General features: G+C 41.1%; 2 protein-coding genes across 4 annotated transcripts; both read left to right on the top strand.

Moving 5' to 3' along the window:
- Positions 1-6638: 6638 nt before the first annotated feature.
- LOC120735496 lies at positions 6639-10232 on the top strand. 3 transcript variants are annotated; one of them, XM_040034881.1, is made up of 7 exons: positions 6639-7219; positions 7296-7366; positions 7466-7615; positions 8188-8246; positions 8323-8409; positions 8513-8572; positions 8660-10232. In XM_040034881.1, exons 1-7 carry the CDS (start codon positions 7050-7052, stop codon positions 8825-8827), a joined length of 765 nt encoding a protein of 254 aa, XP_039890815.1. In that variant the 5' UTR covers positions 6639-7049; the 3' UTR covers positions 8828-10232. The 3 variants fall into 3 exon arrangements, with proteins under 3 accessions (XP_039890815.1, XP_039890816.1, XP_039890814.1); XM_040034882.1 differs by having other exon boundaries at positions 6639-6983; positions 8513-10231; XM_040034880.1 differs by having other exon boundaries at positions 8513-10231.
- A 209-nt stretch (positions 10233-10441) lies between these two features.
- Positions 10442-19117, top strand: LOC120735495 (insulin receptor substrate 2-B-like). Its single transcript, XM_040034879.1, has 6 exons — positions 10442-10695; positions 15818-16310; positions 16653-16902; positions 17241-17490; positions 17580-18147; positions 18338-19117. The coding sequence occupies exons 2-6, from the start codon at positions 15844-15846 to the stop codon at positions 18744-18746; spliced, it is 1944 nt and encodes a 647-aa protein (XP_039890813.1). The 5' UTR covers positions 10442-10695; positions 15818-15843; the 3' UTR covers positions 18747-19117.
- Positions 19118-20561: the final 1444 nt, after the last annotated feature.

Below are 20561 nucleotides of genomic sequence, written 5' to 3'. Positions count from 1 at the left end.
GGTTCGGGCATCTGACAAGGATGCCCCCTGGGCGCCTCCTGGGTGAGGTGTTCCAGGCATGTCCCACCGGGAGGAGGCCCCGGGGCAGACCCAGGACACGCTGGAGAGATTATATCTCTCGGCTGGCCTGGGAACGCCTTGGTATTCCCCGGAGAAACTGGAGGAGGTGGCTGGGGAGAGGGAGGTCTGGGCCTCTTTGCTTAGGCTGCTGCCCCCGCGACCCGGCCCCGGATAAAGCGGATGAGATGATGATGATGGATGGATGGATGGATGGATGGATGGATGGACTGCATGCTATATTATCATGGCATTTGATGGCTCACCTAGTCTTGCTCCACAATCGTTGTTCCCCTTATTCTCATGCAAAGCTCTGTAGTGCCTAAGCATGGATGAGGTGTTGTTGTTATATCCCAGCTCCCTGGCACATAGCAAACACTTCACCTTGTACAAAAGTAACGACAGCTTAACATAAATTGTATTGCACCATCAGTATTATGAAAATACATCTTCTGTAGAAATCTACATACCTTGTTGGGAGGAATAAGATCAAAATGTTCCCACACAGGGGAGGACATCCTCCTCTTCTTAGCTGGCTCCATTCTCTCCTGACTTTCTCTCCTCACTCTCATAAACCTCCAAACTGTCTCCAAACTCTCACTAACCGCAACTCTCCATCAAACACCTACATTTTTGAATGAAGTCTGAGGGGTTTATATTGCTGTCATAGCTTGCGGCAAAGTTCGAACCACTTCATGAACCAGTGACGTGGTACAGCCGGGCAGCGAGGCTTCGGACGTCATCATTTTCAGCTCCTCCCATAAATGAAGCAAGCCTCGATACGCGCATCGCGGAAACACCCCCTCCATTACTCGACACAAGCTTCGAAGCCTCGATACAGAACGTCACATCACTAATAATCTGTAAAAAGTGCAAAACATATACAAACCGGGATAGTAGATGTTTGCCTATTGCAGATTACATGTGAAATATGGTTAAATCAAAACAAGAATGTTAACTAAGAATATAGACAAATGGTCTTCTCACCCACTTTGTCACACACCCGCAGGAAGAAGCTGGAGGTCAAACTCAATGAAAACAACAAAAAGTGGAGGTGTGAACTGAGAAAACTGATGAGAACCAGTGGCCAACCTGGACAAAACAAATGAACTCTTAGTGATTTCTGCAAGAGGTTTACAGGTTCACAGCCCTCTCCTGCCTATACACACCCAGACTGCCTTCAACAATGTTTCCCATCCGTTTTAACTCAGATGAACTCTTTGGCTCGGATTACCCCACCTCTGACAAACATTACGGTTTTACTGTGACTTTTGGCCAATTAGGAGGAGGGGGAGCTGGAGAAACTACATGAGAGCAAACCTGCAGGCCAAGATGGCCTCCTGTTCGTGAACCCAATAGTAGTATAATAGAACATAAAAGGTAGAACAGCTATTTATTGTCATTGTAGAATGTACAATGAAATTGTGTGTGCTCCACAGCAACTCTGGAATTACTGGAATAAAACATAAGAAATAGACAACAAAGGAGTGTCTCAAATATGTTTTAAAATAATTATTTGTTATCTTTTGATTTACAATCATTTTCACTTTCTTATGTTTTAGTTTTGGTCTTCAGTTAAAATCATCTGAAGCTGGTGACTGGTAAGGTCCATGAAGAAGAAAATCCAATCTGCATCCACAAAACGTTCACTGACTCAGCAAACACATAGATTGTTTTTCACAAAGTAAAGGATTTTCTGCTTATCTATATGTCTTGTGGACTTCAGCCTAACAGCCCTATCAACTACTGGTTACTGGTCTGGTCTTGTAATCCATACCATTAAGCTGCATTCCTTTCCTCACTCCAACAGTAAATACGATGAAATTCAACACAGCAGTAGGTTTGTTTGTTTTTTTCAAATATATTATTTCTTGCCAAAACTCACCTGTCACCTACTTCAACTATAATGCAACATAAACACTTAAAGATATGACATTGTGCTCATTTGTATTCAAATACAGAGAAACAGAGAGGGCGAGCTGGCTGCAGACGTCTGGTAAACTCAGTCTTCCTGACTTAACAGCAAAATTTTCTCTTCAGCATTCACAATGCTGACAAAAGTGACATTGCTAGAGACAGTTTCTTAAATTAATCTAAAAATAAATAAATAAATGTTTTATATGACTTTTCTATCCAGACATAGTGGTGGTATCAGTGGTGATGATGGCGGTTATTCAAATAAAATTTGAATAATGAAAGCTGGAGTACTGTGTTGTATCTGCACAGAGATAAGTAACAAGCAGGTCGCTGTCTGAAGCACTGAAGTTCACTGACCTCACAACACATCAACAGACAGACTAACCCTGGACAAACTGTCAGTCTATCCATGGTGAATATATAAAGACAGACAACCATTTGCACTAATATTCACACCCATGGTCAATCTAGACTCAGGAGTTGGACTAAGTGGACTGTGGGAGAAACCAGAGTTTGCAAAGAGAACATTGAACCAAGGATTTTCTTGCTGTGAGGGACAGTGCTAACCAGTGCAGTAATTTCCTGAAATACTTGACTGAAAGTGAGCGATGAACTCCATGAAAAGGCTTTGCAGTTCATGTGCCAGTTAAAAGTGGCACAGCAGGTTCAGTGATTAAACTGCTTTACAAGAGTCTTATAGCCTGGAAAATGATCTATGATTTGAATATTGAAAACTGTTGTAAAATATTGTTCAGACAGAGATAAGTAGCAGACAGCTCCTTGGTAAGATACTCAAGTTCACTGAACCAACAACACATCAGCAGAATTTATGCGACACAATGTTTAAACATGTAAAAAAAAAAAGCGCTGTTTCGGCATGATCATTAACAGAGAAGACATCTTCTGACCTTTGTCTTCAGACCTCACATATTGTCCAGGAGTGTAGTGAAGTTAATGATCAATGAATGACCAAAAAACGACATCTCTAAAAAGAACAGAAGAGTTTGATGAAATTAAATTCAAATGTATTTTAAATTATCTAACAAAGATACACTACCTTTTCAAAAGAATTTACTCACCAATTCAAATCATTGAATTCAGGTTATTCAATCACTTTCATCGCCACGTAAGTCTAGAAGCAGTCTGCACACCTGCTTCTACAAACATTTGTGAAAGAATGGGTCACTTTCAGGTGCTAAATGAATTTCAGTGATGTACTGTGATAGGATGTCACCTGTGCAACAGGTCCAGTTATAGTTCCAACTGCCAATCTGATGTATGAGTCTGGGTTTGGTGGTTGCCAGGAGAACAGTATTTATCTGGCTGCAGTGTGCCAAGTGTAAAGTTTGGTGGAGGGAGGATCATGGTGTGTGGTTGTTTTCAGGAATTGGGCTTGGCCTCTTAGGCTACGTTCACACTGCAGGTTTTAATGCTCAATTCCGATTTTTTTGATCAAATCCGATTTTTTTGTCTGCTTGTTCACACTACAAATAAAATGTGACAGCAAACGCGCTCTAGTGTGAACCCTCAAAGCGGCCCGCATGCACAAAAGAAGACGTCACACACAACACGCTCTGTTTAGACCCAGAGCAACAGTATTGTTTGACTGATGGACCTTAATATAAAAACTTGTTTCGGACTTTACGTTTCCCAATTTTGCTTTAAGTTATTTTGTTATTTACAAATGGCCTAATAATGATCCTTATTGCTGTTTTAGAGAGGAGCGGTGCTTCGAAGGATAGCTGCAGATTTCTGTCAGAATCTGCAGATTATACAGTACAAATAAAATGTTCACGTTTCTCCAACATTGTCTTCCCAACAGTTTCACTGGATGGCCAGTAAGCGTTCACGATGTCTTCTCCGGCGCTGATAATTGGCGTCTGTCTTGTGTCAGTGACATAAAAGACGGATTTAGTGCGACGTGACCATCAAACAGCAGTTGCTTTCTAAAACATCAGATATGTATCGGATTCAGTACCACATACGAAAGTGACCCAGATCGGATTTGAAAATATCGGATTTGTGCCGTTCACACTGTCATACCATGATCGGATAGATGGGTCGCATAGGGTCAAAAAAAGTCGGATTTGATGCGCTTTCGCCTGCAGTGTGAACGTAGCCTTAGTTCTAGTGAAAGGAAGTCTTAATGCTTCAGCAAACCAAGACATTTTGGATCATTTCAGTTTGAGGATGGCCCTTTCCTGTTCCAACATGACTCCACACCAGTGCACAAAGTAAGATCTATAAAGACATGGATGAGCGAGTTTGGTATGGAAGACTTGACTGGCCTTCACAGAGGCGAGCCAAATCTTCTCGTCCAACGTCAGTGTCTGTCCACACAAATGCACTTCTGGAAGAAAGGTCAAAAATACCCATAAACAAAAGGCAAAGAGTTGGCCGGCATCATGTTAAACCCTGTGGTTACGAATGAATGTCACTCATGTTCACATGCGTATGACTTAGTGATGTTCAATTCGTGAACGAATCGTTCAATCACTTTACTGACTCGTGAATCATGATTCACAAGCGCAACTGACTCACTGACTCATCCCTGTTGCTGTTAGCAAACTAATTCCATTAGTAGAAATATATCTAGCTTATAATTAAAATTGTGTGGGGGGGGGGGAACAGCCAGTTTCTTAACAAAAACATTTCTGCTCTGAACTGGAAGAAAAAACCCTGAGTAGAAGCTCACATCAAGACAATAGCTCGGTTCACAGTTGCATCGCTCAGCTAACATGCTAACAGCACATTGGAGTTACTCACCCCCTCCCTTGCTGTGCTGAATCATAGCATAAGCGAATCACTCAGGACTCTCTAACCCCCTCCCTCCTGGCTCACAGCTCAAACGAGTTGAACGAATCACTCACTCACTCACCCCCTCCCTTCCTGTTACGAATCACTCACTCACTCACCCCCTCCCTTCCTGTTACGAATCACTCACTCACTCACTCACTCACTCACCCCCTCCCTTCCTGTTACGAATCACTCACTCACTCACCCCCTCCCTTCCTGTTACGAATCACTCACTCACCCCCTCCCTCCTGGCTCACAGCTTCTTCTTCTTCTTGGTTGGCAACCAATGTTAAGGCGCATTACCGCCCCCTGGCTCACAGCTCAGTGGACATTAAGATGAGAAAATATATATTTGACACAATTAAGGAAAATACAAATAAAATAAAATAAAAATAAATAAATGTTCCCTTTAGAGTTTTTTTTTGCTCTTTTTTGCTCTAAAGAAAATAGTTGTTTTCTTTTACAATCATACATCATGTCATACAGTGAAAGAAAGTGGTTGAATTCTTACTCTTTTATCTTTGTCTTCTTCAACAGAACAACTAAAAAAGTGTTATCTGACCTCGCCTGAAGCAACAAGTCAAATCAGCCACGCTAGCAGCCTCAGAGAACAACACCAAGGAGGAGGCCTCATCTAAAGTATAGCTGTTGTATGAAGGCTTGTGTGTTCTCTCACCACAAATTATTTAAATATTAAATACTAAAAATGACAACTTTGTTTGCTCAAAAGCTCCCAGTCAAAGTGGATGCTGTATAACAGAGTTACAATCTGAACAGTTCATCTTATGTGGATGCAAAATGCCCTGCTGCTTATTCAAAAAAAAAAGTTTAAGTTGGCTGGAAGATAACTTCTCTCATCTGAACTGACAGCAGCATAGTGATGAGAAACTATCGGTTGATGTCAGCAGACAAAAGAAACGCATCACCAAGAAAACGGCGTGAGTTCGATCAACTAATTTAAAAAGTGAAACTGAAGATACAGATTAGAGGAAGCAGAATATTACCAGGAAAAGTATTTACTGGTATGTGCGAGTTATAGAAAAAAGGATTTTAACAGTATTTGACATGATAATTTAAATGGCATCCTCCAGAATTTATCCAAAAGTTTTTCACTTGGAAAGTTGTGACACCGTTAATCTAATGTAAATGCAATTCAAAGCTGAAAGTCAAGTTTAGATTATCCAATATACACAACCGCCTGGGGTAACCATGCTGTACAGAATGTAACAAATACTTAAAAGTAATCAGTTTCACTAATCTAAAATGACAGGCATCTTTGTGAGGATCAAAAGGTCACAACAGCCACATATGCAAGTATAGAAAGAAGAAAGAAAGAAAAGAAAGTTTGAACACAATAAAGAATATCTTTGTGATTTTGTCGTTATTTTTGCTTCTGCCCTTAAATGTATTATGATATTAAATGTGTTTTCCAGTGGTGATAATGCTACATCTATAATGCTTTACAGCTTATTCAAAAGATTTTGACGACACAAACATGACTGCTTGGGTATGAATGAAGTAATTATGAGCACTAGGTTGTAACAGTTGAGAGATAAGTAACAGACAGCTCTGCTCTGTGAATTATTCAAAGTCACTGAGTCAATGCCACATCTGCATCTCACATACGACTTGTTGTACATTGTGTTTTAAAGTGTAAAACACCACCTGAAATGGTTAGAGAACAGCTTGTTGTTGGATGTGATCATGAACACATGATCTTTTTTTTATCCATTGTGCTTCAGACAGTTACATAATACACAACATTTTCTCTAATTTGCAACAATGGACTTCGTTTAAACTGACATAAAAATGCTGAAATAAATGTGCCTTTAAACTGGCAGGTGCACAAAAACATGTTAAAGGAAACTCTATAATGATACTTATAATCTTCATGCGGCAATAAAAACATGACACTGTAGCATGTGTAAAAGGAGAAACAGCGCCCTCTGCAGCTTGTAGAAGGAAGTGCCCAAGCGGTCTCCCATCCAAGTGGAAAGAGATTTTCATATCGGGAGTGTTCAGCATGCATGAGGCGTGTCATTGTGTCATTTGATCTTGGATGTAGTAAGCGAGGTACGAAGAACGGACCCCAGGGCTCTTATCCAGGAAGGGAGATCAACAAACTCAAAAGAAACTCCGAATTGATAAACGCTGAGCGTCCAGAACAGCTGATCAGAGTTAGTTTAATCAACTCTGAGTATGCCCACCCTGAGGTAAGCACGTGCGTGATACCATATTTTTTTTAACCCAATCCAAAATCCAAAAGCCTATGATTCACCATGGAAACCGGGCGGAGAAAACGCTCGGCTTACTTCACCCCACTTGAAATAGATATTCTGCTGAGTGTATATGGAGAGTACGAACACATTTTTAGCAAGAAAGGCAACACGGCTGCAGCAGCAAAGGAGAGAGAACTGGCGTGGGAGAGAATTGCAGCGCGTGTAAATGCGTGAGTTGAAACGGTAAATACATGTGAATCCTGAGATGCATTTACAGGCTAATTTTAACTCATAATTTTAATTAAGGTGCAATCCCACGGGAACAAAAAGGACTTGGCAGCAGCTGAAAATGAAATATAAAAACATAGTTCAAACAGGTAAGGCCCACTTTTTCTTTTGTATATGAGTCCATAAATTTTTTTTTTAAACCCACAGGCCTAATATCCTGCTCAGATTAACATATGGCTTCAATTTAGCTAACAGACAGAAGGCAGAGGCTCGCAAAGTGGTTGAAGGGGCACCTCCATCCATGCTGACTGAGGCAGAAGAGTTTTCCAAGAGTAAGGATACTGGATGCCCGGTGGCTGAGCCCGTCACCCCACAGAGCGCAAGTGTCTGCATAAAATGTAATTATTTATAGCACACACATACATGAAATTTGAATATGTGGGATGAAATTCTCATTTCCTTCCTTTTTATAAACCTAACCAAGTAAATTTTAGTGCCAACAGTTTAAGTGTTAAAGTGAAAGTAAAAAGTGAATGAAAATTTAATGAATCACTGAGTGAAGTAAAAGGCAAAGCATAAAGGTTCAAATGCAACAAACAAACCAAAAATCGAATTCATTTATATCTCTTTAAAAAATAACTAAAAAGAAGCAATACTTCAGGAACCATCTCAGCCAGACTCTTTGGCCACGTCTGACCAGAGTACATAGTGAGTTATACTACAAATTACAATTCACAAGTGTTTGAAATGGGATCATTTCTGTCTGCATTGTCTCAACTAAAGGTTCAGTACATTTGGTGCAACAGTAGCTAAGTTTCTTCATCAGCAGTGCAGTACTGATCCTTGTTACTAGTATTAGCTTGGACATGCATTTTCCATTATGTCTTTATTACTTAGGAATGCTGTTCCCTGCTGACTTATTCATAATGCCATCATGTGCTATAACACATCTGCATATTTATTTCAACAGTTGCTGATGGCCTTGATGAGACTCCTACTTCAGCAGAAGCATTTCCATCCCTTCCATCTGTAAGTAGGTGACTGAGTGCTCCTGAGATATTTCTAAAGAAAGGTTTCTAAAACAGAATGTTGCTCTTCATCACAGGAAGCAGACGAAGATGACGATAAGGATACATTATCTGCTGAGATAGAACCAGATAGACCTAGTGAGGTACACACCATGACAGTAGAGGTATGTTTTAGTCGTGTGTTCTTGTATTTGAAATGTGCAGTGAAGTGATGACGATGACTGGAAAACAACCTTCATATTCATGTTTTATCTTTTAAATTAACAGAGCAAGGCCGAACATTATCAAGAGGAAGCTCCATCAACTACCCCAGCACATATTAACACAGTGAGACGTTCAATGCCATTCTGCATTTTCATAGCTTTATTTAAACTGCACCATGCATACATTTCAAGCCATTCTTACATTTTACAGTTACCAGTTAAAGAAATTTACAAAATGCACCTCATCCAAACAATGACAAAAACTGACAAAGAAATCACATACTTGGATCGTCAGATTAGAAAGACAGATCTGGAAATTGAATTACTGGAGCACCAGCTAGAGGTGGGTAACATGTTACAGGTGGTTACTCTCAGATAAATGCACAAATGATAATGGCTGGTTTTGTATTTGTAGGAAATAAAGAAGAACAAATAAAATGTTGAATAAAGAGTCCTGATTTATCCTCTGGGGGTGGGGTAAACTAATCTGAAAAGCGATTTTAGCAAATGGTTTCTCTGACAGCTCTTGCATCATGAACATTTTCAGGGTGAACAGGATCCTCTTCCCCAGGTTCATCCACTCATATGGCAGGGTGCTGCTAAGAGAGGCAATATTATGGAGAACAACACATGCCACAATGATGTCGCATGTTCTCTCTGATGATACCTTGAGTCTATGCAGGCACTGGAACCAGGATTTGAATATTCCTAGAGTCTTGTCCACCCGGAGATGGGGAAGTTTAATTACAGCAGCTACAATCCCAAGTATAATCATGAAGTATAACTGAAGGATTTGTACATCAGTCACCTGCTGTGCTACAGAATTCCTCTTTAATACTCCTTCTTACCTTACGAGATTTCTTATACAAAATTTTGTAGCTCATGTGTAAGAGAAAAGTAAATCTTTCTAACTGGTGCATAGTTTGTGTCATAAAGGAAACCCCTGATGGTAACAAAGCAAATTGCCACACAAAGGTTAGTCTGATGTGAAAAGCACGACCTCGCTGTGTTATATTTGATATGTATAGGGTTGGAGCAAGTTGTTCGTAATGGAGACATTCAACGAGATGCTCATCTGGGAATGAAAAAAACTTCTAATCAGGGTGTCACGCACAGAGATCTGAAAGATCTTCCAGGGATGGTGACACTATATAGGCAGCGATGTTATACCTGTTAATCTCTAAGATAGCTCTTAATCTGCTCTGGTGCAGGTTTGGTTCAAGGCAGGCATGTGCAATAGTGCAACTTCTGGTACTGATCGGATGCTAAGTAATTACATGGCCGGTACCAATACCGATATTTTGATCTTACAAAGGCAGCTTATGTCTGGGTGAGCAGTGCGTCATGATTTATGAGATTAATCATCAAGTTACAAATTCTTAACACATTTTAATGAGCACTAAATCACTGTTAACACAACAAAACACACCTCAGGTTTTCAGTTTTTTTTGAAACTGGGGTTTTTGGAGACCTGAAATGTAAACATACCTGTCTCTTAAGGAGTTTGTGTTAACTTCCATTGTTTAAAAGCAAGGCTATAAATAAAATAGATGTGACAGTCAGTGCAAAAAAGTTCTGACGTTTTTCACAGTACAGCTACAGTGGGCTACATACTGGACATAGAGGACTGAAACAAAATATCAGCCCTGTTATGCTAGTATCGACCCAATACGTGTTGGTATGGATACAATAGACTTTGTTTTAGCTGAAATAAGCAGTATTTGTTTTGATCTGCTCACCTCTGATTCACAGCATAAGTTACCATGGCGATTTAATCCTGTGAGAAGTGAACCCCCTTCATAGTAACCCTGAAGTTACCTACATAAGACAAAATCCTGCTTTGTAGTTTAAGCTTCTGCTCCGGTATCAGGTTATATTTGTTTCGATCTGCTCGCCTCTAATTCACAGCATAGCTTACCATGGTGATTGAGCCAGGTAAAACTTTCATACTACTGAAAGCTCAGATTTAAAGCTCAACACAGCCAAGCTGACTTTGCTCTGTACTTCAACGCATCTGTCCAGTTTTTTTTCTTTTCTTTTCCACCATGGACTGTATGGTTTCATACAGTTGTGTTTTTCACGAGAGACCCCTGAAGGCCACACTGATTGGAATCTCGGAGCAGCTGAGAGACAAACACACTGAGCCCGGAGAGTGACGGGAAATGGTTTTGGAAACAGCGGCGTGTTATGAAAGCATCCGTGAAAGCGCGTACCTGCAGGTGTTACACTTATAGCTGCCTGCCACAGGTAAGTTTCACTCCGCCACAGTGGTAACTCTGCTAGCTGATGGGAAGAAGCTGTTAACTCCGAAGAGAGACCCTAAACTGTACTATTCACAAATGTGTAGTTTTATTTTAGTACATTTAAAAAGTTGTTTTACCTCGAAAATCTGTAATTTGTCACATTTCTTGTACGCAAACGGTTTTACTCCACAAATTAGCTGAACAGTCATGTTTTTAGCAGTCTAAGTAGTTTGCCCTCGGGTTATTCTTCTGTTGTTTCGTTTACATAAAGCACTGAGTGATTTTCTCCCCCTGAGCCTTACTTTCTGTGGAGAACTTCGCATGCCAAAAGAAACAGGCAAATTAGTTAACGGTGTCCAGAAATCGTTTTATTACTTTTCTGTGTCAGTTGTTATTTGCTTGTTTCCAGGGTAGAGTCATCAATATATTTTTGCTTTGCTTTGTGTTACGAAATGGACATTCCTGCTGCTTTGCTATCATCTTAGCTAACTGACCTTAGTCATAGAGGCTATAAAACGGAGAGAATGGAGCGAATCGCTCTTTGGGTGTAGGACCTTGCTGCACTGCTGACCTGAGACATTTGGCCATGAACCTAAGAGCCTCACTGCTGCTATTACCCCCACCCTCTGATGAACCCCACGCACCCTATGCATTGCTATAGCATGTTTCATTATTTGCAGGGTATTGTGAATGACTCTAGTATGTGTGCTTTGAAATCCACTATCATATTAGACATTCTTTAAATCCATAGGGAGCAATCCTTTCTAATATTGAACTGCTGAAAGCTTGCATCATAAAGAGACCTTAGTTTAAGAGGCAGTTCTTGGAGCAGCTTGAGCTGAATTCAGTAGGTTGTAATACCTTGTGCAGTTGTGATAATGGTCAAAATGATTTATGAAGGAAAATCTCATCATCTAGTGTCTGTTGTTTGTTTTGATAGTCTTCAGTAGTGATCTGGGCCCTGTTTCAGGAAGCCGGTTTAGAAAACTCAGAGTGAAAAACGATACTCAGGGTTGAGTAACCCCGAACTGTCCAACTCGGAATATTCGGTTTCAGAAAGGCTGATAACAATTAGTTCAGTCAACGCGGAGTTGCTTTAACCCCAAGTGAAGCGCGCGGACGAGGATACATAAAGCCCTGATAAGCGGAGCACAGATTAAGCGAGTCACCATGGAGACGGAGGGAAAGAAGGCGCGGTCAATGTATTTTACAGCGCTTGACGCCGAAATTCTGATGGCAGCATATGCCGATAACATGCAAATTCCGCGGAAAAAAGTAACACAGCCACAGCTGCGAAAGAAAGGAAGCATGCATGGCAAAACATAGCCGACAGAGTCAATGCGTGAGTGTTAATATAAACATTGATCGAGGGATTTCCACCCATTTAACACGTTATTTTATCATATCTTATTTTATTTGTTATTTTATACATTTTATTTTGTGACGTGATGTGAGCGCAGGTGCAACCCAACAGGCCCCAAACGTTCCTGGCAGCAAGTAAAAATGAAATATAAAAATATAGTCCAAACAGGTAAGGTGTAATTGTATTATGAGCCATAGTGCTTGGTCTGTTTGTCCGATGTAAATCAATTGCAGTTAGAGGCTACATTAATTTCCCCTCTGTAAGCACTTATTGAAATTATCTGAGCACATTACAAGTACATATTTGCTTACTCTGTATGCTCAAATGTGACCCGTTATAGCCAACAGAAAAAAAGCAGAGGCCCGAAAAACAGGTGGGGGTCCTCCACCACCACTCACAGAGGCTGAGCAGTTGGCCCTCAGCCAAAACAGTGGGCGTCCTGTGGCCGAAGGCATCTCTGTGGGGACATCCTCTGAGTCAATAACCCCGCAAGACACAAGTGCCTACATAGGGGGTAAATTCAAAATAATACATGATGTGCATACATCCTTTCTTCACAGTCACCTTTGCAGTGCTGCTCATTCATTTGATAAACTCTTTACCATAATGGATTATTTTGTAGTGAAGTTATTTTCCTACTGAGTTTGCCTTCCCTCAGTCTTGGTTGTCTTTGAGAGCATAATGACAATGAAGTGTAAGGTGATTGGTATGTTTGTTAATTGCCATTTGGTCCCTTGTAAGTTATAAGTGACCTGTATAAACCTCATATTCTATCAGTTGATGGTGGTGGTGTACTGCATCTGGTGCAGCCTCCTGTTGAGCCAGACCAACATGCAGTTGTGAGTAATACGCCACAGATTATATGAGTTTACAGTAGAACAGCAATGTTGTTTATTTCTTTACTACAGGAAAATAATGAAGAGACATTGACAGCTGTTACAGAGGAGGAAGCAACAGAGACACTTTATGAGGTTTACATCTGTTAATACTTTGTGTACAGGAAACACAGGCGACCAATAAAGCCAGTTGAACAAAAAATCAGTTTATTCTTCTTTCAACATGTTGAGGTGATGGGTCAAAAGAAATGATTGTGACATATGGTGTCTCTGACTGCGCTTCCATCTTGTATGTCCGTGGGAGGGTCAGGATGTTCATGGTTTGGATCACTGCTGATGTTTGGTTCAGAAGGACAGTGTTCTCCTCTAATTGTGGCAATGTTGTGAAGAATCACACATGCCACAATACTGTCACATGCCCTTTCTGGGGTGACCCTGAGTCTTTGCAGGCACTGGAACCGGGCCTTAAGCATTCCGATAGTCATTTCAATTCTGGCTCTTGTCCTGCAATTAGCCAGATTATATCGCTGCTGTGGGCCCGGTTCAGGGTCAGGGTAAGGGGTAAGCAAATAGGGTAAACATGGATACCCCCTATCACCAAGCAAGTAGCCAGTGAACTCTCCTAAGACAGAAGGATACACTTCAGTTCAAATGTCCCTGAAGCAATTGGTCTTTATATATTTTAAAGTATTCTCAACTCACCATGTCCAAATTTTGTGCTCAGTGTACATTCACGGAATATTTGTGAGTCATGGACAGAGCCTGGCCACTTGGCTTCCACATTTGTGATGATGTTGGCAGCATCATATATGATCTTCACAGTGCAGAGAACACAAATTAGCATCCATTACTATAATGAAATAATTTGTTAGTTTGAAATGCTACAGGGAACTATGTACCTGTACATTAATGCTGTGGAAAGACTTCCTGTTCACATAGTCTCCTTCATTTACTGAAGGAGCAATGATTGGAATGTGAGTGCCATCTGTACAGCCAATCACGCCTGGGAACCGTGAAAATAAATGTATAATTTAAGTAGTAGTTCAAGTATCACCACATCATAAATTAAGTTTTGTTCATCCTGCTACCTGCAATTTTGTGGAATCCCTCTTTGATGAATCTTGTGGGTCTATGACCGGGGAACACCACAAACGAGTACAGGAGACGTTTCAGTGCAACTGTAACATTCCTGACTGCCCGACAGACGGTAGCCTTGGAAACGTGCTCAGCGTCACCAATATTATACAGAAAGCTCCCGTTTGCAAAAAACCGAAGTGCAATACAAATAATATGTACAGAACTGAGAGCATGTCCGCGATGTGTCACATGCGTAATATATGGCCTGAGGATGTTATTCAAATAAATTATAGATTGTGCTGAGAAACGGTAACGTTCGCACAGAAAATCATCAGGTAATGATAAAATGTCCAGACGCGCTCGAATCACTCTCTCCCGGCGGAGAGCTCTGCGGAGAATTTGGGCGTCGATATCTACTGGCTCTTCAAGGACGGGGCACGCCATGTCTGACACTTCCTACTGTCAGGTTTCCGACAAAGAGGCGGAGACAGTCAGGGTTAGTTGTAGCAAACCTGCTAGGGGGCAGGTTAGCTTCACGGAGTGTGTCGTCATAGTGACTCACTCAGGCTGCAGCTGAACTCGCTTTGTGACACCGAAGACCCAGAGTTTTCGTTAACTCAGGGTATACTTACTCAGTTTTTCCACTAAACCAGCTTCCTGGAACAGGGCCCTGGTCCCTGTACTAAAGACTGAGTTCATCATACCCAGGGTGCCATTCTGTTATCTGGCTTCTCTGTAGTGTAACATCAACAATCAGCGGGAACAGGCACACAGTGCTGGTTATCAGATTGCTAAGTTAACCCAATCACAAAAATGAAGTTTACTGGCAGCAGAATTGACGATAAAATTATGCTATAGTAAAGACATGAAACTGTTACGCCCAATACAGACCGAAAATAACACTGCTGCTGCAGACACACCAGCTGAGTGAGAGAAAAAGCAGTTTACAGTAGTTTAGTATTAAAAGAAACCAGAATAAGCACGTAGGCTTAGTCTGCATTCAAAGGCATTTTTAAATCTGCTTGGAAGACCAACTTTTTCTGTGTGGCGTTTGACCAAGTGTGAAATTTTATTGTTTTATTTTATTGTGTCAATCCATGTTTTTGTGTCTTGCACTTTTAAAAAGAAAAAAAATTCTTATATATAATTGTAACTGTTTGGTGCTTTATAAATAAAACCTGGCTCAGCTTTGTATCTTTAGTTCATCTATCCACCAGATTTCTGTGGTCACAGGAAAGATAACTTCACCAGCTCCAAGTTCAAACTCATAATCTGATTACAGAATGCCTGCACGTTGTTAACGTAGGAAACATCGGAACTTTTGTGATTCTGTTTACTCTTAATTTCTTAGTTTTGATTCCCCTTCTGTGATTTGCTTTGTTTTGCACACATTTTTTTAAATAATTTCGCAGGTTTTTGCCAACAATAATGCTCAAAAGTCACAGTTTAAAACAAAACAACTGTCTGGTTCACAACAAACAACTATTCAGACTGCTACTCTGCTGGGCCCCAGCAATTAGAAACTGAACAAAACACTTCAGTGTATGGAGGATGTTTGTGTCGTTGGAGAAACTGTAAAATCTGATTTATTTTTATTCACACCTGTGAGATACATCATCAAACTTAAACTCTAAACAGGGACAAAGATACAGTGACTTGTGTTGATCAGATTTAAATTCAAACTACAATATTGTCATAAATCATAAAGTAAATGTTCACCATTCTAGAAGCAATAAATAAAATGAGCCACAACTCACTGAGTTGTTTTTGTTATTTTTAAATTAAGTATTTGTTGGTAGAGCCTCTGTCATCTCATTAACTCCACTTTTACTTTCCCTCTCTGCATGCAGCAGGTTTAAAGGTTGTCCTGAATGAAATGGCAGAAGGGTACGACTGGTTCACCAACCAAAGAAAATCTCCACCTGCTTCCTATTCCCCTCTTTCATGTCATGACAGCAGCTCCATCCAAAAATGTCTGCCAGTGAAAACTCTGCAGCCTTTCTCGAATGATGGTAAAATTGAGCATGACGAAGACTCTGGGGACCGTCAGTTGAATGAGGGTCCTTCGCCTCATTTGTATGAGGAACTTTTCTGTGCCGGTCAAACTTCCATCCCTCTGGGCCATCTGGCCAGTGCCCTCATGACCTCGTCTGGGCTGCAGACTGATGTGGTGAAACAAGGTTACCTGGGGAAGCTGGAGCGGAACCACAAGAGATATTTTGTCCTCAGAGCAGGGAGTCACACTGGGCCGAGCCGACTCGAGTGGTACAAGAGCCAGGAGAAGTTCATGGCAAAGGAGAAGTCTTCTGGCAAAGCTGCGCTGTTTGGGTCGAGCAAACAAGGGTCGGTAAAAGTGACTTTATATGTGAAGCCTTTAACCGAGGCTCGTAGTTTCTATTAAGTCACATTAAGTGGTACAAAATTATTATACTAGTGTATTTGTTTGTTGTAAAATGTACTGTAATACAGCACCCTCAAATTGATGTTTTTAGTAGTTTCTTTATAAATCTCTAAATAATAATACAGTTAAAAATATTTCAACTATTAGCAGGTAGTCCTAAATTTAAAAAGTGTGATACTCAAAACATGTGTCCAAAAATAGGTGTTTGTAGAGGGTTTATAGGATGTATGTCTTTCATTTTCATCTGAAGAAGCATTAAAATCGAACTGTATTTAATTCCCCAGAGTGATTTACTTGCGGTGCTGTCTTGGCGTGAGCCGGATTGCCAGTTCCCGGAAAGGCCACACTGTGGCGTTGTATCCCAAGGATCAGACCATGGTGCTGGTGATGGAGGACCAGAAGGAGCAGGAGGATTGGTATGTAGCCCTTAAGAAACTGATGGAGGAAGAGCAAAACGATGAGGAGTATGGCGAAGGGGCTGATGAAGATGATGATGGCTATTGCACTCTGCCCCCTGCTGCTTTCTTTAAAGAGGTTAGAGCACTTTTCGGTTGTAGTTAAGATCATAAACAGTTGATTAAATATACTGAATTTAATAACATCTTGATCAAAGCGAGTAGCTTCCCTGATACTCAGAATCAATCAAATGGCAAATATGACAACCTTATTCTCAATAGGACACATTTATGCCACACAAGTGCTGTACCTCCTTCAAAAAGAAACCTAATCTAATGATTAAACATAAAAAAGGACTGCGCAGAATTCATATTTTCATCAGATGGCTGCTTTGACACCCTCAGCTAATTCAAAATAGTAATTAAAAAAACCTCCCAGCTGTCTTGCTCCAACCTGTTTCTGTCACATTGTCTAAGGTTTGGCCCATTACGGTGAAGCCCAGAGGTCTGGGTAGTTCCAAGTCCCTCACTGGTGAGAATCGGCTCTGCCTCACAGCAACATCTCTGATCTTGGTGAGAGTGGGTGCAGGAAATGATTTGCCATCCGTTACGATACCTTTGTTGAGCGTTCGCCGCTTTGGCCACTTGGAGGGCTTGTTCTACTTGGAGCTCGGCAGGTCTGCACCAAATGGTCCTGGAGAGATTTGGATGGAAACAAATGACCAAGGTAATTAAACAAACAAAAAATGTTGTGTTGAGGCCTGACTGGATAAAAGTAAAGAGTGTGACTCATCCTGGTGTATATGTTCTTTACAGGAAACAGAATACTGGCCCAGCATATTCACGAGGCAGTTCGGGAGGCAGTTCGGGCACTAAGAGTTCTTCCAGATTTGAGCTGCTCTCCAGTCTCCAGTCAGAGTCAGAATAAAGGCCTTCTGGCCTCAAAACGCTGCAGACCTAAATACAGAAACAGAATGGTGAATGTAAGACCACAGCGTCCCTTAGTCTTGTTCCCCAGAAGTCCTGACATACAGACTAGTCCTGCACAGTCTTGTGTAAAGCCCCTCGAACCAGACGAAACAAATCCTGAATCGTCTCCAAGCTCGAGCTTTAATTTCAGCCCTTGCAGATCTCAGAATAGGTCCATTTCTGAAACTTGGAGTGACATGGAAATGAAGATGGACCAATGTGATGCCGCAGCCTGTGAGATGCAGGAGTCCGTTGACGACAGGGAGGGACTGGGATACATGGTCATGTCCCCTCATGTTAGCCGCAGCTCATCTATGTTATCTCATGATGACTATGTTACCATGGCAAGCCCACATAAAAATAGCCAGCCAGCGTACTCGTCATCCTCTGCTTCTCTGCAGACATCATTCATCAGGCAAGTCTTTTTCTTACCTATATTGGTACTAGTAGAATATATGATCTTGAAACAATGGCTGAAATACTTTTGACAGAGGGTACCGCAAATAAAAATGTCAGAATTGATCAACATGTTTTTTGTTTTGGGTTTTTGGTTCACCTTGGCTGCCAGTTGTGTAATTTCTAGAGTAAAACTTTTGTCGTTTTAGCTCCTCCTCTGACAGCAGCTCTCCCCTGGACCCGCCTCATCATCTGACCAATGAGCACAGTCGGCCACACTGGCTGATGACACCAGCCCAACAGTCAAAAATGGATGCTGACCAATCGCAGATGAGCATCAGTTGCTCCACTGAACCACAAGTTGATACAAAGCAGGAAGGCAGTAAAAGCTCAGCACAGACTGGAGTCACTTCTCCTTTAGGGAGCATTGATGGGTCCGACCTGAAAATTCCATTTGTCACATTTGGATCAGGCTGTAGTGGGCCGATCCAGGCTAGTTTCAACTTGGATACAGATCAGTCTAGTCAATTCCAAGCTGTACCAGGCCAGTCTAGTATTAGAAGATGCTGGCTGTCATTGCTTCTGCCTGCTTGCCTTCAAGCTGAGGACGCATCCTGAGTGTTTGTAATGATTTAATGTTTTGTTTGAATCTCAGTAGTGTAAAGAAAAGCTGATTATTTATAGGTCACTTTACAAATGAAAAACTTGAAAATTAAAATAAATATTTCAGTGAGATTGTTGCTGACACTTGTTGCACTTGATCACTTGCAGTCGTTGCACATGAAAAGAGAAGCTGGGACTAATGTCTTTACACAGTTTAGTAATGAGTATACTTTTGAGAAAAATAAAGTTGTTGTTTTACAGTTTGTCTGTAAAAGCGCACAGTGTGCCTCTTTTTGTCAGTGGGTGTTGTTTTGGGGGATTTCTTCTGCTTGGAGTCTTGTTGTTTCGTGGAGAAAAAAATTGTTAAATAAAATGACATAAATTGAGTTTTTCTAAAAGTTTTTCTTCCCCTGTTTGGTAAAAAATTGTAAATGCCAGTTGATAAAATGCAAGTGATGCATTATATCTAATCCGTCTGTTAACACGTCACTAACTGTTCTCTAGCAAGACTTTAACACAACCTATTAAAACTATATTTAAACTGTAGGGAATTAAGTGTTGAGTGTAGCTTAAGTCTTCATGTGAGGCCGGTGACTGTTAAGCTTATTTCTAGCTTCAAAATAGATTTTTAATATGCTACTATGTCGATGGATTTGTGAACATGTATATCATATGCACAACTGTGTGTAGCCTATCTCCATTCAAATAGAATAGAATAGAATTCTACTTTATTGTCATTGCACATGCACAGGTACAGGGCAACGAAATGCAGTTTGCATCCATCCAGAAGTGCTTTAGTGATATAGATATATTACAATATATATTAGCAATAATATAGATATGTGAGTATATTACAGAAATGGGTCTATTATGGAATGTTATAATGTACACGGTATGAAGTATGTTGTGAATATTCTATAACTATAAGTATGTACAGGCTATGAACAGGCTATGAACAGGATATAAATATGAAAAACTATACAGAATATGAAATAAATAACTTTACAGAATCTGAGATATACAGAAATGGGAACTATGCAAGTTGTAAACAGTTGTAGGATTAAAGATGATCGAATGTACAGAATGATTATTTACACAGAGCTATACAGTAGTGCAGTTAAGATAAGTGAGGGTGTAGATAGTTTCTACAGAGGCTATATAAAGTGCTGGTGGTTGTGAGTGGTGGTTCAGTCCATGTTATTATTGTGTGTTTGAGGGTACAGTTGTCCATTGTGGGTGTGTGTATGTTCAGTCCATGAGTTTAACGTGGGTCAGATGTCAGGAGGCAGAGTTCAGGAGTCTGACAGCTGTGGGGAAGAAGCTGTTCCGGTACCTGGTGGTCTTAGTCCGGAGGCTCCTGTAGCGCCTCCCAGAGGGCAGGAGGGTGAAGAGTCCATGCGATGGGTGACTGGGGTCTTTGATGATTTTCCCAGCCCTTTTCAGACACCGCTTCCTGTAGATGTCTTTTATGGCAGGAAGTGGTGCTCCGGCGATGCGCTGGGCAGTTTTCACGACCCTCTGCAACGCCTTCCGGTCCGAGGCAGAGCAGTTCCCGTACCAGACTGTTATACAGTTGGTCGGGATGCTCTCGATGGTGCAGCGATAGAAGTTCACCAGGATGTCTGAGGACAGGTGGTTCTTCCTCAGAGTCCTCAAGAAGAAGAGGCGCTGGTGAGCCTTCTTGACCAGCTTGGAGCAGTTGGTCGTCCAGATGAGATCCTCGGAGATGTGGACTCCCAGGAACTTGAAGCTGCTCACACGCTCCACAGCCGTCCCCTTAATGTGGATGGGTGGATGTGGGTCAGCATTCCTCCTGTAGTCCACGATGAG

This window comes from Simochromis diagramma, unplaced genomic scaffold, assembly GCF_900408965.1.
Source record: "Simochromis diagramma unplaced genomic scaffold, fSimDia1.1 OVJJ01000027.1, whole genome shotgun sequence".
NCBI lineage: Eukaryota > Metazoa > Chordata > Actinopteri > Cichliformes > Cichlidae > Simochromis > Simochromis diagramma.
Note: the sequence above shows the minus strand (reverse complement) of the source record. Positions and strands in the feature narration are given on the sequence as shown.

Coding starts and splice junctions, on each gene's coding strand:
- LOC120735496 (XM_040034880.1), top strand. CDS start 7,050: ATGGAAACCGGGCGGAGAAAACGCTCGGCTTACTTCACCCCACTTGAA. Junction 8,247..8,322: donor CATTTCCATCCCTTCCATCT/GTAAGTAGGTGA, acceptor TCTTCATCACAG/GAAGCAGACGAAGATGACGA. Junction 8,410..8,512: donor TACACACCATGACAGTAGAG/GTATGTTTTAGT, acceptor TTAAATTAACAG/AGCAAGGCCGAACATTATCA.
- LOC120735495 (XM_040034879.1), top strand. CDS start 15,844: ATGGCAGAAGGGTACGACTGGTTCACCAACCAAAGAAAATCTCCACCT. Junction 16,903..17,240: donor CTGCTGCTTTCTTTAAAGAG/GTTAGAGCACTT, acceptor ACATTGTCTAAG/GTTTGGCCCATTACGGTGAA. Junction 18,148..18,337: donor CTGCAGACATCATTCATCAG/GCAAGTCTTTTT, acceptor TTGTCGTTTTAG/CTCCTCCTCTGACAGCAGCT.